Source organism: Ammodytes marinus (assembly GCF_949987685.1).
Source record: "Ammodytes marinus genome assembly, chromosome: 15".
NCBI lineage: Eukaryota > Metazoa > Chordata > Actinopteri > Uranoscopiformes > Ammodytidae > Ammodytes > Ammodytes marinus.
The window spans coordinates 23,444,992-23,462,582 of NC_137219.1; the positions used below are offsets into that span (position 1 = coordinate 23,444,992).

Sequence of the window (17,591 nt, forward strand, 5' to 3'; positions counted from 1 at the left end):
TATATTCCATTATTGACAAACTATACATTCTTCATAAAAATGGCTTTAGAAACTTTGAATATACAAAAACTGAAAAGAATTGGTTCATTAAGTGAAATAGTTAGCAGGACATCAACTGCATGAAAAAAATAGGAATGTATGGACATTAAGTCAAATGGATCATTAATGTGCCTGCCTGCATGATGCAGACCTGGTTACACTAACCAGCCAAGCAAAGAAACAACATAAATGTTACGGTTATTATTCCCCACATTAGCATAATTGCTCCTGTTGCGAGATTGAAAACTAAGTGATTGATAAGCTTTGGGGAAGTCTAACAAAATGAAACTCATTGAGAATAATATAAGTGAGACACAGTATAGCAATCCGATTCATGGTGTTTCCATTCTCATGAATAACTATGATTTGGGAGGTCTGAACCGAAGCATTATGCAACGTGACACATCCAAAGTATGTGAAGTCATACCAATGTGTCAAAACAAGGAGACAAAGCTTTGTGGAGCCGACTGTGTGTTTGCCAGTAAAGGTGCGAGCTGTGGATTCGCTCCATGGGAATCCTGTTGAAGTCCGTCACTTGGATGATGAAAATTTCATGCAAGACATTTTTTCAGCAGCAGGAATCAAGGTATCCGTCAGATAAGTTTCTCTCTCACACGCAGTACACATCACTGAATAAACCGTGCCGTACATTGTCAACAACCCTGAATCCCATTTTCAAACCTTTTGTAGAAGCATGTGTCATGACAATACACACATACACACACTCAGTCGCACTGCAGGCAATTTTCCACACAATGCTTCGCATCATGCCATCAAGGACAACAATGGTGCAAGGGGGAACGAGTCTGCTCTAAAACACTGCTGTGCAATACCAATCAAGTGCAAGGCCGGACTCGCATAACCACAACTTATGATTGGATTCATACACTAGTCTAGTGTTTGCAGGGATGTAAAACACTCCTCTCTTGTTTGTCCTGTTTGCCAACATCAATGGAATGATATCTGTGTACCTTGGTTTAAAGTAAACAATGGAATGCATTTCATTTTCATGGACGTTATTTTGGCATGAAATACATGGCTGCCCAGAAATAAATAAAATAGTATATACAGTTTTTGCTTAATGTTTAAACACTCAAAGTGGTTGCCATGCCCAAAGCATCACAACCTCTAACTTCGGTGACCATGCCCAGTCACCGGTCACAAGCACCAGGCAATATTTTCGCTGCTGCTCCTCAAAGGATTACATTGATGAGGCGATGCTGCCAGACACAAACAGGAGGCCATATCCATAAAAGGATTCATAATCCACCCAACTCATTCCTTACAACACTGTTTTTTAAATGTTTCTGTAATAGTTTCATTTTCCCGAGCAGTAACTTTCATTAGGCATTTTTTAAGATTTGACACTGCACTTGAAACAATTATTTGGATTAAGGCTGTTTGCTCTCTTTTAAGTTTGCAGCTTCCCCACATTAACATAACAAAGATTTTGAAGACGGCTGGTATTATGAATGAAGACATATACATGTTCACAATGTGACATTAGTTTAGTAACAGTCTGTGAGGATCCTGTTGAAATAAATTCTAGCTAAGTTTGTGTTAGTTCTCATTTGGGCCGACTGGATTTTTTCATTACATGAAATGTGCATGTGCACCAGCTTTTGTCTTCTGCATCACATCATGTGTGCGTTGTTTCCTGTGAATCTCTTGTGAGTGGATATGCAATTTAAATACTGAGTGAGAATGGTAGACTGTACTAGTGGCATATTAATAATAGACAGACAATAACAACATGGGTATATAATAGCTGAACACATTGCTTCCATTGAAATAATCAAAATGGGGTTTATTGGAATGAAAAGCTTGAGGGTTATAACTTTAAGTGTATCATTTTGCCCTATTATCAGACATAATAATGTAGTTTATTTTCATCTTTACCTGGAGGCAATGGGCTTTCACAGGCTTGTTTTACGTTCACTTTTCTTTCCTTTTTTTCATTGGGAACCGCCAAGCAGAGAAAATAGGTATTGGAGAACTATTATGGTGAGAGTGTATATTTCTTACACCTCCAGCGAGAAGGTGAGTGGGTCATTTATTCAGTTTGGTGTTTGTCAGCTCTTAACCACTCTAAGACCCTTTGCCAAGTGTTGGTGTCACCTGCTACTTCTCGCTGCAATTCATGTGTAGCTGGAGAGCGTATACTTGTAATCATCACTGTCATTGCCAGGGCCGGGCACAAGGCAGCCATTACTGTTGCCCCCAAATGGCTGACCTGACCTCCTCACAGTGTCCCTCGCCCATAAGCATTACACATTTGGCCCTAGTTCATCCCTTCTCGGGGAGATAACATCAGTAGAGTGTCTGTCCTACTCTGTGGTTTGGGGGAAAACTGAAGCCCCATTTGCAAGATGGTAAAGTGGCTTGGAGACACCCAGTTAACTGTAGAAACTGTCATTGTAATTAACTAGGAAGTTGACATGTCTGGAATAAGTAATACTTGGTCAAATTAAAAGTACAGTGCAACTTATAAAGATAAATGCAGCAAATGTTACCTCTTGGGTGCACCTATGATAATACATGATGTAGTGCCCTCAAGAGTGCCCCTGATGTACAGACGAAATAGGAAATAGTTTGCAAATGATTGTCTACAGTAGCTCAGAAGAGACTGACATCTCCATTCAACTTAACACCACTAATGAGAATTCAGATGGTGATAATGATGATTGACCTTCAATCTTTGTAAAATATTTACTTTATTTACTTTAAATAAACATTAAATTAGTAATTTTCTAATGGATTTGTCTTGCTTTTATATAGCATTACAGTTGATGAGATATATCAATGGCACAATTTAACATATTATTTCCAAAGGCACCCCGCACCGGGGCAAGTTGTGCCACAATACCACTTTCTTTCCGAAAGCTATATTTCTTAAACAGTTTATTTTAGATCCAAAGTTATTGCTGCCAGGGATGCACCACATCCTGAAATATACGCACATATTAAAGTTGGAGACATTAATGTCAAGGCCTTACTTTAAAGTCACTTTGAATAAAAAGTGACACAACTCACCCCACTCGCCCCTATATATAAAAATGTGTAAGGCCGTTACGTTTGTCCGTTCTGTGCTACTGTAGAAACATGTATACAATGCTCATTCTAAGGTTAAAAAATAAACCACAGCTTTTATTTTCAAGCTATACTACACTATTTAAAACATACTTATGAATATTATATTCCATTTCTACCAAGTCTACCAAGTGCCAATTCCCTTTTGCACCTTTAACACCAGACACGTCAAATAGAAGGTTTGACAGTTGGCCATAAAAACAATGGGCAGAAATTGCCTTGAAGAGTTCATGAGATTCCTTCAGTTGGAAGTCAAATGTGCATCAACATGATGACACGTTTGGTATGTGGTATCTGCTACTTTGAATACATCTGTTCAGAAACAGCATTGCCTGTTACATGCCTGCTGCCAACATGACTGTCGATGAGCAGCTGTTCCCCCACTAAGACGGGGTGCAGATTTATTCAGTACAAGAGAAAAAACACGATAAATATGGAATCAAATTAAGTACCAAACTAAGTACACGCTAAAGCAAACCCCCGCTTCCAGATAAAGGGATGAGACTCTGAGCCGAGGTCATCCCGGGGTAGAGAGACTGACAGAACAATTGCTGCTGAAGGGAAGAAACTTGAACCACTTATAATTTATTTACATCTTTCAAACTGCCACCGCCTCACAAACAAGAAGACTAACACTTGAGGAAGGCCTTATTCTCTGCCGAAATGTTATTCGGGCCTTTGCAATATTAAAGTGTTTTTCAGAAAATTAAGCTGTTATGTGGACCTTCTTTCTTTGAATACAATACTCATTTTTGTCCTGCACCAGAAACAACAGGGATGTGCACATGAACAAGAAGTCTTAGTGACCTGCCCCCCTCTAAAGAGCCACAGAGCTATTCTACACAAATATGCTCTATATGTGTGCAGTCTGAGCTCTGTGCACACACGCACGGGTATCAGCAATTTGGCCTAAGGCAGAGCTTGAGTTGGTGACGTATACTGTAATACGATCAAGTACTGAGTGTGCACGTCCTATAAAAGATGGCTTTAGTAATACACTGTCAAGGGCTGTACAGGGCCAGGGACTGTGTTCTACAATTTACTCCACCTAGACGCGATCAGTACACCCGCAGGAAATAGCCTCAGGAAGACTGGTAGAGGGGCTGAGGGCAGAGTTCATGGAAGGGGTGGGGTTGATACAAGGTCCTGGTCAGCAGTAAAATCAACCACATCAGCATAGTTCAAAATGAAGGCAGTGCTGAGTGCAGAGAAGGTGAGTAAAACAAAACACGAAACACCTGCTGCAAATGAAACACTCCCGTGTGTTGAAAGGAAAGCAGAGGTCACTAGTTTTCATCATAAAGCTTCAACAGCCTGAAGCCAACCACCTATTGATTAAACAAATTATAAGAAAGAGTAACATGATTATGTGTCTTGAGACCAAATGTATTATATTATCAAAATAGCTTTTCAAGCCTTTTGCCTTGAAATAAGTCAAATGTTTGATAATGTTCAATTTGCTGGCAATTCTAGGAAGAAAATGTGTTGTAAATGTTAAAATATATTAGCCTGGCATTCCCAGACCTGCCACTAGGCGCTGGCAAATTAAATTTGCTGCGTGTGTTGGTCTGGACACGCTCCGTTGAAGCTTTATCAAGAAAGCCAGAAATCTGGCTGGTGGTTTCAATTGGTTCTATCTAATATGGGCGCGCCAGAGCCCTTTATATGGTGCTCTGGGAGGACGTAACCGGATGACGACAGTGACGTGCATGCGACGTCGAAGCCGTGATAGTAAACATCAGATGGCTGCGGATATGTTGTGTGAGTTTGAGACTGCTTTGGCCTCGACCCTTAACGATTTGGAAGACGGCACTCAAAACTTTCATTAGCAAGTAAGTGGAATGTTCTATTTTGCCGACCGACAACGGCAAACGTTTAATTTAACAGTGTAACAGCTGTTCGCTAAACGAAAGGGGCTTACGTCGCCTTGTGCATCGCTCTGATTGGTTGTAGTGCTATCCAACTGCGTGCAGTGGCATTTGAAATGCACGAGTAGGAGCCGCCCCTTGAGTTGGAAATTACTATTGATCGTGGCCAGACCCTCTATCGTTCAAGATATCAGGGTCTGGATTTCCAGGCTAAAAATATATCAGTGATTCTCGAGAACCGGGACAAAAGACCGTCTTCCATATGTAACTGCTGTTATGTTTAAAACTAAAAATATAAAAAATTGTAGATGTTATTAGGGATTAAGAAAAGGATGTCTGGAGAACAATTATCCCCTTAAATTAAATTTTATCATTATTATGTCAAATATATGACACCTGTTATCTTCTCACAACGTCCAAAACAGTGTGTCCTCAGAGAAGGTTTCAATCTTTCATATGCAATTAAACCTATAAAAAATGTACTTTAATGATTAAAAATAGCTTTTGTCATCAAACGCAACACTAAATAATCTCTCATATCAATAAAAACTGTTTTTCTACATCACATTCATGTTTTATAAGGATTCTAAGTGGTGGGACCACTTTACTGTAAAGCTGGGAACACACCGCACTGGCCGCGCGGCGAGATTACATACAAAGTCAATGTACTAGCGCGTGGCCGCGCGTCCACCCAATAATCGGCGTCCAGCGGCGGGGGCTTGCGCGGCGCGTGGCCGCGCCTCATGAGAGGCGCGTGAATCGGGAGCGCGGCCATTAGCTGCGCATAGAAATTGTGTCATCGAAGGAGCGTGAATCGAAGGCTTGTGCGGCGAGCACGGCGCCGCAGAAAAAGATGAAATTTTTCATCTTTTTCTGCAGCGCCGCCGGGCACCGCGCCTCCACAGCCAATCAGCGTTGAGATTGCCCGGTGGCGGTGGTCTGCAAGACGAGGTGGGCGTGTGGAGTGAGGACATCGGGCTTCCAATACATTCTGCAAATATGTGTAGGCTATTTTGCATCTGTTTAGCTGTTGGTTGTACTTTAGCCAAGGTAGCGCCGGTTAGCATAGTGAAACTCACCAAGCTGTGTGCTGTTCCTGAGGATAATATACCCAAACTTGACGGCGGTGTCCGTGTGGAATTCCAATATAGTGCAGCGAAGAACCGGTGTTGTCCTCCGTCAGTCGGCACACTTTCACTTTCAGGTAGGCTGATGTTTGCCTTTATTTTAGCCGCTGAGCACACACTGCTGTTGTTATTGTGTTTAGATATGTTGCTGAATTGCTGTTAATGTGTGTGTATTTGCGATCGGGGTGCGTGTTCAGGCTGTTTTAATGATATTTGTGACAAGACTGCCGCTGGTTACACAGTGAACCTACATCTGTATTTGTTGGCACAGCTGGACCATGTTATTGTTGTTGTTGCACCGTAAGTGTGACGGGTCTGATCTCGGCGTCGGCGTCAGGAATATATGGCCCAATATGATCAAGCAGCGAGCCTCCTGCTGTCACGCGGCCAACCGCTGCCTACGATGAGGCGGCGGTTGGCCGCGGCGGCGACTGCGGTGAACATGGCCCAATATGACCAAGCGGCGAACCTCCTGCATTCACGCGGCCAACCGCCGCAGGCGGCCAATGCGGTGTGTTCCCAGCTTAAGTCAACACCGTCAGACATTTCATTGTGTAAAATGTAATAAAATCAGGTGAAATAAGGGGCAGCTGTCACTTTGAAGGACCTCTTGTCAAATTATTTTTTTTCTTTTTAGATTTTTTTTTGGGATTTTCATGCTTTATTGATAGTGTAGAGACAGAGTTGAAATGGGGCAGAGAGGGGAGTGACATGCAGAGAACGACCGCGGGCTGGAATCGAACCCGGGTCCGCTGCTGGCCGAGGCCCATGGGGGGGACGCCCTACCAACTGAGCTAAGGGCGCCCCCCTATCTTGTCAAATTCTACCTCTGCAGAGTACATTAGAGTCAGACAGGCTCTGATAAGTGTTAGTTTTAGAATATTTTACATTCCAAGCCTTGAAAGTCCTGTGTCACAACCATGATATGTCAACACCACATATTATACAATAGGGGTGGGAATCTCTTGGTACCTCACGATTCGATTCGATTCCGATTCAGAGGTCAACGATTCGATTCAAAATCGATTCTCAATGCATCTCAATGCAATTTTTTTTTACATACATACCCATGTGTGATTTTCAAAAATATATTTATACACACATCTGAGTTTACTCCTCAGTGTTTGCTAATCACTTCCTACTTTTGTGATGATCATTTAAAGACAATCAACAGGTGAATTACCTTCTCTGATATTTTATTAAGAGAAAAGCTTTTCTTGTCACAAATGACTTATGAACAATGCAATAATCAACAGCATTGCATTTCAACACAATACAGAAGTATGTCAAAAATAAACCGACTCAGTTTCCTTTTCTTTCTAATCTTGTAAATCATATACATTTCCCCATTGAGAAAATATAATATAGAAATATAACAGTGCTATTGTCATTTCATCATATTGTTTAACAAATATGGCTTGAAATATAGCTCTCATACAAAAACAGAAACTGAAATATTACTGCTACTTAAAATCATGGCAGTGTACCATGGAAGTGCAATGTAGAAAACAAACAGAACAGTAAAGGTGCTTGCTTTACAGTTAATAACTGGTGGATCATGGAATATGCAAGTTCTTGTGTAAGAACAGGAGCTGGTCGACATGCTCTGGTGTGAGTGTACTCCGTTGGGCAGTCACAATATCCCCTGCAGTAGAGAAGACTCTTTCTGCAGAGACACTGGTGGCCGGAATACAGAAGTATCGCTTGCCCAACTTGGAAAGCAGGGGATACATCACCTCATTCTTTCTCCACCAGCTGAGAGGGTCCTCAGAGAGAGGAATTGGTGGAGCACCACGGAACATGCAAACCTCCTCCTTAGCTTTAGCATAGGCAGAGATGGGCTGCTGAGCAGCTGTGGCACCAGCGAAGGTATTCCCCAGCAGATTCTCCAACAAAGAGGATGTAGCTTGTCTCTTAGGAGGAGGGGGGGTTTGGTTCTGCTCCTCTGTGGTGTGGTTGTCCTCTGTGTTGTGCTGGCTTTCCTCATCTTCCACTCTCACCTGTTGCTGTAGGTAAACACAATAACAACATATCACAACAGCGGCCTCATTTTCACATTTCCATTTCATGTCAACACCTCAAATCCTAAGCACATAAAAAACAATAAAAAATAAAACAAATAAACCCCATACATTTAAAAGTAGGCTACCTATCTATTCAATATTGTATTATGCATTAATTGTGTTTTATCTTGTCAAATGTATCAATTCAACAAAAGGAAATAGTAAGCCTTGTAAATCGTAAAATAATAAAAAAGCAGCGTTTACCTCAAGTGATGCAGCCTCAGCAACAACACTGCCAAATGTCTCCTCAATCTCCTCCTCAGAAAGGAAAGGCAGTCCCTTGAATCTCGGGTCTAGAGCAGAAGCTGAATGAAGTGTGCGTCTCTCTAGGTCAGAGGTGTACCTTTTGCTTAGGTCCGTGTTGATGGCCTGCTTTATCTCGCGGGTAATTGATGATTGTGCAATGTTGCCCACCGTTTCCTGGCAGAGTTGAGCTTGCAGTGGGGCAATCAAACACACTGTGGGGCTGCTCTCCTGTGATATAAGTGTAGTAGCATCTTTCATTGCCTTTAGGGCCTTAACTACATCCTCTGCGTTGGAGACATCACTCTCAGTGAGAGTACAGAGATCAGCTTCTCCTTTCCTCACCTGGGGAGAGAGTAAAGCGGCGCAGACAGCAGCTTGCTGTTCCAAAAAACGATCCACCATCTCATATGCACTGTTCCACCTGGTGCTGACGTCTGTTATCAGTTTGTGACACGGCAGACCAAGAAGCTTCTGCTTCTCCTCCAGCTGGTGCGCGCCGACAGTGCTGCGGTGGAAAAATGTAACGATGCGTCTTATCCTCGCCAGGAGCTTAGCCACAGCAGGCAACTTGAGCGCTCGCTGACAAGCCAGATTTAAGGTGTGGGCGTAACATCTCACATGCAGAAATCCTCCAAGTTGGGCAGCAACGACCATATTAGAGGCATTGTCTGTGACTAAAACTAAGTCTTTGTCCTTCAGATGCCACTCTTCTGCCACTCTCTTCAACAAGTCGGCCACGTGTGCGCCCGTGTGACTCTCGTACATTGCTCTTGTTTGGAGCACAACTGACACGAGCTGCCAATCATCGTTGATGAAGTGCGCCGTTACGGTTACATAGGACACCGTGGCCAATGACGTCCATGCGTCGCATGTGATGGCCACCCTTGAAGCTTCCAGCAAAGTGTCCAACACTTTTGTTTTTGTTTCGGCGTACAGAGTCGGGATTGCGGTGTCTGTAAAGTAACGCCGACAAGGTAGCTTATACTTTGGCTCCATTGTATGCGCCATCTCCCGAAACCCTTTATTTTCTACCACGGAGTACGGTCTTAAATCCAAAGCGATAAATTTCGCTATGGATTTAGTTATGCGTTTGGCCCTGTCCGAGTTCGGTGGCAGCTGCGCCACTGCCTGTTCGATTGTCTTCTGAGTGGCAGCAGGAACAACGGTTAGTTTTTTTCCAAGCTCCGAGTGGTAGCGGGCAATGTGGCTTCGCATATTGGTGGTATTTCCAAACATTTTCACTTGGCATTTACACAACTTACATACAGCGTATGTTTTGTCGAGCTTCCCATCGACCTCATAGAATCCAAAGTGTTGCCATACGGTAGCTTTTAAAGAAGCCGGTACAGGTCGGATAGTTCTGCTGCTGCTGCTATCATCCATTTTGTCGACACTGTTTGTAAACAACTAGCACATGTCTTGGTGCGCATGCGCAGTGGCGCAGAAAGCACCAGCTTCAGTGTGGCAGGGGCAGCTGCCGCAGCAACGACGTTCATAGAAGCAATTGTCTGTGTGACTGAAACTAATTCCTTGTCATTCAGATGCATTCATCTGCTACCCTCTTCAAAAAGTCGGCCACATGTGCGCCCGTGTAACTCGGTGCCGAATTTAATTACATATATACTTTTTTTAATTTAAAAAAAAAAAAAAATTTTAATATAAAATTCTTTTTTTAATATAAAATCGATTATTAACTTTTCTGAATCGATTCGAATCGATTCCGTGAGTGAATCGATTTTAATCGGAAAATCGATTTTTTTTCCCATCCCTATTATACAATGCAGTTTTTTGTTATGTTCGCTCTCCGATTAATGTTACATTAACAAACAATGTAAATGAGACCTCTGCTGGTTAATACCCTACAGAGAGAACTTCTATGAACATATAATAATATATTATATAGTATAATGACTGTATACTATTCTCAGCCGTATGCCAATTGATAAATGCATAATTAAACGTTAAGATTTACATTTACAAAATAATAGCAAGTTTGTCTCGTTTTATCTATGGTTTATTTGTAATGTTGATTAGTCTAGTGATCAGTTAGATAAATCAATATTAATAAAACCTAGTGAATTATCACTATAAAATGTAATAATAGATAAATCACTATTGAACTTATAAATATGATAATACGACCACAATTCTGAAAGGGAATGAGTTCTTGACGTGTTAGAGGTTGACTTACCACAAAATATTCACACAAATTAATCACTAACACTTTTGGACCGGAAAATAAGCATAATGTGACCTCCACAGTTAAATCCCAATCTAAACCTACTTGAATGCCAGATATACACTGAATTTCCAACTACATGAAAAAAATACTTTCTGCCTATGGTATCGATGCTGCACATTTTCAGCTAGATGTAGGTCCACCTAGCCTGAGGCTTACCTGCAGCAGCGCACAGAGTGACCATTTGTTTTTTTCAGTTCCCTCCAGCCAGGAAGACATTTAAACTGGTCAGTTGTTCCCCCGGGGCTCTAAGCTTTGTTAGGTGCTATCCATCCAACCACAATACCCACAACCTAAACGACAGTTTAGGCTTATGGTCAATACTTATTTTGTAATACCTGCATCTAGGAGTCACCAACACCCTTCTTTATGTCCTTGGTAGAGTTGAGACCTCTTTGGTATTGTATTTAAGGAGAGTGAGAAAGGTCATCAAAGAATGTCAATGTTTGTGAAGAAGAAAAGAGCCCCACAGAGACCCTTACTTCATGGGAAAAGTGAGGAACTTATTATGCACTTGGATCAAGACAAGTAAATACACACATCCTGAACACTGCTGTCAACGTCATCTTTCATTTTCAAAGGTGGACCAGTCAGGACTGGTCAAATGGCGATTAAAAGCTGTGTCTTTTTCAACTTGTAAAAATACATAAAGACACTGGGAACATCATCAAAATGTTTTAACCCTCTGAGGTCTGGGGCTATTTTGGCCATTTTTGAATACTTGCTTTTGTTTATGAAAGTTTAGTCTTAAAATTAGAAAAAATCATGACAAAGTAGATAGTTAGCTCACCTTAAATCAAGTATTTCAGTCCTGAGGCGTGCTATATAGCCACATAGGAAATCTATGTAGGCTCTCATTAAATACTCAACCGTTCTCTGTGTACTTTGTCGTCCCATTAGATGGTGAATTAAATTGCTTGAGTTTTGTCTGTTATCCTGGTAAGCAAGGGCCCTTCAGCTCTACACACCTGCTTTTCTCATCATTGGTTTTAGTTCCTCAAGATGTTGTAATTAGTTGGAAACATGGATCAGGCTTTAGGGAGCGGGATAAAGCAGATGTTGGGGGTTGGATTGCAGATCCTAGAGGTAAGAGGGAAAATAGTACAGATGCCGTCTCTAGGCTAATTCTCTTTTTTCATGCATTTATTTCCCTCTGTGCGACAGGTCGAGGCTTGAAGCGCCAAATGTCAAACCATCATACTTAAATGTTTATAGCTTCTCTTAGTCATGTAGGAAAGATTTGACAAACACAATTGGTGTACTTGCAGAAAAACATTAAGCATTCTATATGGTCTTGAGAAATGAACATACCACTTCAAAATCAGAGAAGCACATTCTTTTCATTCCCCTACAACAAAAATCCATTAGTCTGCATGCAACGTTTCAGTGCCATGGAATTCATTATGGCACCGTAGAGAAAATGCCATTTTGTATGTTCCAGCAACTTAAAGATACTGAAATCCTATTTCCCCCCACTAAGTAGGTCAGGATAATCCTCAACTGAGATGACAGAAAAAGTCAATCTGGACATGGATAGACGGATATAATCTTCTTATGGCGCTGTACTATGGCTGCGGCCACTGAAAGATCCACAGTTGACCATTCACCTTTTGCTGACCTCTGTCAAACACCATCACAGTGCCAGATGTGGGATCAGGCAATCACTGAAGTAGATAGCATCAGAGAAAGTCAACAGGATTTCACAGCATATTTGAACCGGAATAAACAGCTGCTTCTGTATTTTTGGATTACATGTAGAAATGAATGACACCCTTGAACTGTCCATTTTACATTTCCTTGAGGAAATGTCCTTACCCTTTAGGGAAAAGACAGTTTTTTAGACTACAATTGACCTGGGTTGTTGGAACTCCATTCAGCTCAAATGCATACCAATTTTTGAATAATAATATGTATATAAATTGTAAATTACAATAAAAACTCAAATAATTATGAGATTTATGCAACACTCTCAATCTATGATTTGACCCATTCATAGAAGCGGAGAATGTTTTTTTCCATACAAAAAAAAAGTCTAAAATGTGCACAGTGATGGGAAGGAACTCGTATTTTGTTCCCACAGCCAAAAATACAATGGCTTTTCCTGTCATGTGGGTGCTTGGCACTCTCCTGAAGACAGCAGACACTGGTGTCAACACCCAGACAGCTGTATAATGTACTGAAGTCCTCTCCAAACAACACTGCCAAAATAAATTACACAGCAAAGGTTGGCGTGGGTATGGGGTTTTCCATCATAGCTTCCTTTTGTCTTTCACATACAAAATGTTGTAATGTTTACTTGGAAGAAAATGAGACGTCATTTTAGTATAATATAGTTTTATATACCGATTGCCTCACACTTTGTTTGGTTTAGATACAACTAATCATGGGGTTTTTCAAAACCGGTAAACCTGCTTGGAGAATCCACTTTTACTCTACAGTTGTCAGAATGTTCTTCTGCTACAGAAAGTTGTTGCTGAGGCTGGGTAATTGTCTTCCCTGTATGTCCAGTAGGTATAACAATTTGTGGGAAAGTAGCAGCAGCAGAGACAGGCCCCGGCCTAAATATGGGCCGAGGGCCAGATGCTGTTGCATCGATAAATTGAACAGTCACTGACAATGGTTACAGCCTTGTATGTGTATAGTATGGAAGCATCTATGTTTAGTATAAGTATAATCAGTGATATCTTGGCATGCCAGCAAATGCATTGAATTGCCTTTCATTTCATTGGCTACACGTTCAATAAACACACATTCCCTCTGTGGGCACGCAATTGGAAATATTCTGATATTGTCAAGAGTTGATCTCATAATTTGATGCATTTGTCCATCACATCGAAGACCCAATCATCTTCTTGACATTGTCAGTTATTCGTACCTTTGCCATATATTGGCTTCCGTATATTTTATCAAAGGAATTACAGAAAAGTGAAAAGTTGTTCAAAACGGAGCATGCTCGGCTTTGCAATGCTGAATCAAACACAACGTTCTTGAACGCCTGAACCCATTTACACAGCCCATCAGTGGAGCCTTGACGTGGAGAGAGTGTACTCCGGTGCGTCTATGATGATCCTCAAAAATAATACTCTCTCACTCGCCCGGCAATTGGATAAAGGTCTTGTGATAGACAAACATCCACTAGGATGTACTCTGTAAAAAAGCGTACCGATCAATTTTGTTGTGCCTCCAGAATAATTCAATTGGCTCAAGGACCCTTAATGATCGTGAAGATAAAGGACGATAATGCCTTTTCCAGTTTTCCCCGTCTCTGCCGCCCTTGGGTGCTGTGTTCCTCCTTGACCGAGTGGCTGTCATGTTTAGCCCCAAAGCCTAATCATTAGTACATTATTATTTACTATTATTCATTAACCTGCAGACAGCATGTCGGGCAGATAAACAGGGGGTCGTGACTGGCCTGTCTAATGAGAGCTATATCTCTGGTTGGATGAGACGATTGTGTCACAGAGACGTGAGTGGATAATTCATTTGTAGGATATAGGAAGTTGAGTCAGCCTTCATGTGGGAATCGATACCAGAGAGTTGTTAGCTGTCATGACAAGCATCTTGACAGAAACCCCTGACTCGAGGCTTCTAGTGTTTGGCCACGGTGGTATATCATTTTCAGTGGCAGAGCTTTTTTATAAGTGTCAAATGTCCAGTCCGTTAGGTTTGAAGGGAGGCTTGGTTTGTAATTATCTCTTTGTATTTCATGCAGTGCGAGTGCTAACTCTCTTCGTTTTAGCCTCTGTTTGAAACAAAATGTTTAAGAGCCTGTGTCTTTGCCTTCCAAGAAACCCAGTCTGCTCTGATTGGCAGGTAGATTCACAACTATCTGGGGATGTGCCTATCACAGGAGGATGTACCGTAATTTTCGGACTATAAGCCGCGACTTTTTCCCCATTTTTCGACCCTGTTATTACACAGCGCAGTATATGTTCTGTAGCTATTAGGGATGGGCGTTAGTAATCGAGTACTCGGGTACTCCTCGTTTCAAATTAACTCGATTGGTGGATGAGGAAAATATATATATTTTTTTAGTGTCTGTAGCCTTTGGGCCGCGGCCGCCCTTGTTTTAAAATGTTATATACGTGTACAAAACGGCACAAAACGGATAAAATAAAGTTTAACAAAATCAAATATTTTGATGCAAGTGCAATAAACTGAGCGTTGTGTCAAACAGCAACTGCAAATAACTGCCACCTCTGTGCCACCGCAGCGCAGCCTGTGTTCTTCACGGCACCGCAGAGCTGAACACGGTCTCTCCTTCCTCCAGAACATTTTCAGGAATATAACTGTCCAATTATTTCAAAGCAGATGATAAAGTTATGTTTATAAAAAGGGGAGATGACACCTGTTACACTCAGTTAGTAATGAGTAGACTCCAGGTGAGCATGCAAGGTGCTCTCCGCTTGGAAAGAAAAGAAGAAGCAAGGCTTACTTCAGGCACATTCGCTCCGAGCCAACAACAGTTAAGAAGCCTTCAATAGGGAATATGGGGATAAGATTCAAAAACCGACCGGTGTAACGTTCCGTTAATGAGGAATTAGTCGCGGTAATTATTCACGGGCACGGAGTGAGCATTACGCGTTTGGATATAGGCCTACAACTATCTGCTTTGGTGAGTTATTTATATGTATTTAAATTGTAGGACAATCATGTTATATTATCTGCTGCCCTTCTTATTTTAAATGGTGACTTAGGCAAAAAAAAAATTGTTACAACTACAGCCCATGCTTTTTTTTCTCTTTTTCTCTCCCCATAGCAGACCTACTCGATCGGTTTAAATTGTGGCCCGTCTATTTAATTACTTTCAGTGAGGAAAATGTGTTTTAAATGTGGAAAACAATCCTTAATATCATATGGCAACTGTGACTGTTTGACATAAGAGCGCTTTATTGCGGTCAACCGTTGTTCTGTAGACAGATGTGTTGCGTTCTAAAAATAGAAAAAAGTTTAACGAGGACACTGCAAGCGATCACACGAGTAGCGAAAACACTCGTGCCCATCCCTAGTAGCTACTATTGCTCTAAATGGTAACACTTACGTACGTTATGCAAATATGCAACTCGTTTGTTGAAATGTTAATAAATGGGAGCTTCCTCAAGCAGCCATCTCTTTCCCGACAATCCCCTCTGTGCACAAACTCTTACACATGGTAATTAAACATTATAACACCTGCGGCTTAAGGTCCAGTGCGCCTTAGTGCGGAAAATACGTTAGTTATGGGGTATGACAATTTGTGCAAAGCCATATCTACTTTAGGGTTAAAATCAATGATCCGGGCAGTGATTTATTTGGAAAGGATTCCAAAACAACCCACAAGTTCAATTCTACGTCACAGAAGATGGTGTGTATCTGGAAGGTCATCGCTTCAATCCCAGAACATGCAGGATAAATAAAGGAAAGTGAAAGATCAGTGCTTGCCCTTCACTGAGACGGGGTGAGGTGCCATTGAGCAAGGCCCTTAACTCACAACCACTGCAGTGCTCGATAGCTAACAGATCAGACTGTGTTTATCCCAGACAGCTTCCATGTGCTAATGTGTTTTGTGAAAAGCGTTCCTGTAAAAGAAAGCATTTCTCTCTGTGTCACTATATCCTGGATAAAAGAAACTAAGGTTGTTGTTGTTGCTGTTGTTGTTTAGACAAAGACTCACTGTAACCTGCCAGCTTTTGGTCTCAGGCAATTACAGCCGGCCTTCTTTCCTCCGATTACATCTAAAAAGGGAGCCTTCTAGACAGCTCTGGGCGGAAATCCCTGTTGGATTATTTAAAAGCTATTGACTTAAACTATATGATTTCAAACTCAGAGGAGTCGCTGTGCCGAGTCGGCATGAGGCAAACTGCTTTGTTTCGCCTCATATTTCGCAAACAAATTATCTGTGTTTGTTTGTTGGCAGGTCTCATTTAGCCAATTCCCCAGATGATGCGCCCTGTGCCTCCTAGATATTTTGCGATCTAAACTCAAATGGCAAATGTTATACTAAATCTGAAAATGTTCAGTAAAATACCTGTGTCTATAAAGGACAAATCCGTAATTTAATAACTCCTATAATTTATTTTGAAGGTAAAAAAAAGTGTTGTACAAATAATACTAGAACTCTGTGTAGCCATGGTATCATCATGTTCCTGTTGAACTAGGAATTTCAGACAGCAGCCACCACATTCATCTAATTCTCTCTGTTTGTGCTTCACTGTTCATTGTACAGTACTTCCTGCCTCTAGCTGTTGATTACCTGATCTTATGGCTCACGCATCATTTCTCTGCCACAAAGCATTGATTTTTTTTGTTACTCTGGCAGTGCTCCAAATTCTTTTTTTACAGTGAAGAAAATGAATTTCATGGCATACTCATACAGATGAGTTCTACATTTTGAAAGCAGATTAGCTATTAAGCGCCGATTACCATCAGCATTGTGCTCAGTCTCATGATAATCTTTACCACGGTGTTAGGTAACTCCATTACAACAACAAGTCACCAGAACTGAAGTACATTTAAATGATATGCAAAGGTTACATCACAATCTGCACGCCTCCTAAAGAGCCCATGTGTGTCTTCACGCCTTACTTAAGATCACAGTTTACATGAAATGGTTACAGTAAAACTTGCCACTTACTCAGATTGGTAGACCTTTTTTTCCCCCTGTATTCTCTAGATTGCTTTTATAATGAGCCTTTTTCATTGCAGTAATCGCTTGGGGTGAACTTCACAACATGATATAGTAAACATTTCACAAGCAATTAGGGTTTGTTTAATATGTCAAACCGTGATTGTGTAAACCTCGTTTTGCTTAGATATAATGTGGTGACACGTAATCAGATGCAAAATCCAATATAGCAGAGCTGTGAGTAAGACCTATAATTACAGCACAGAATTGAATTAACAGACCAAAATCAATCATTCAATGTTATTATTATTATTA

General features: G+C 41.2%; 1 protein-coding gene across 1 annotated transcript; it reads right to left on the bottom strand.

The window, feature by feature from the left end:
* Nucleotides 1–7,680: 7,680 nt before the first annotated feature.
* On the bottom strand, nt 7,681–9,648 carry LOC307261998 (E3 SUMO-protein ligase ZBED1-like; the record flags this gene model as incomplete). Its single annotated transcript, XM_080042728.1, has 2 exons — nt 7,681–8,130; nt 8,392–9,648. 2 exons carry the CDS (start codon nt 9,646–9,648, stop codon nt 7,681–7,683), a joined length of 1,707 nt encoding a protein of 568 aa, XP_079898854.1.
* Between the last annotated feature and the right edge of the window lie 7,943 nt (nt 9,649–17,591).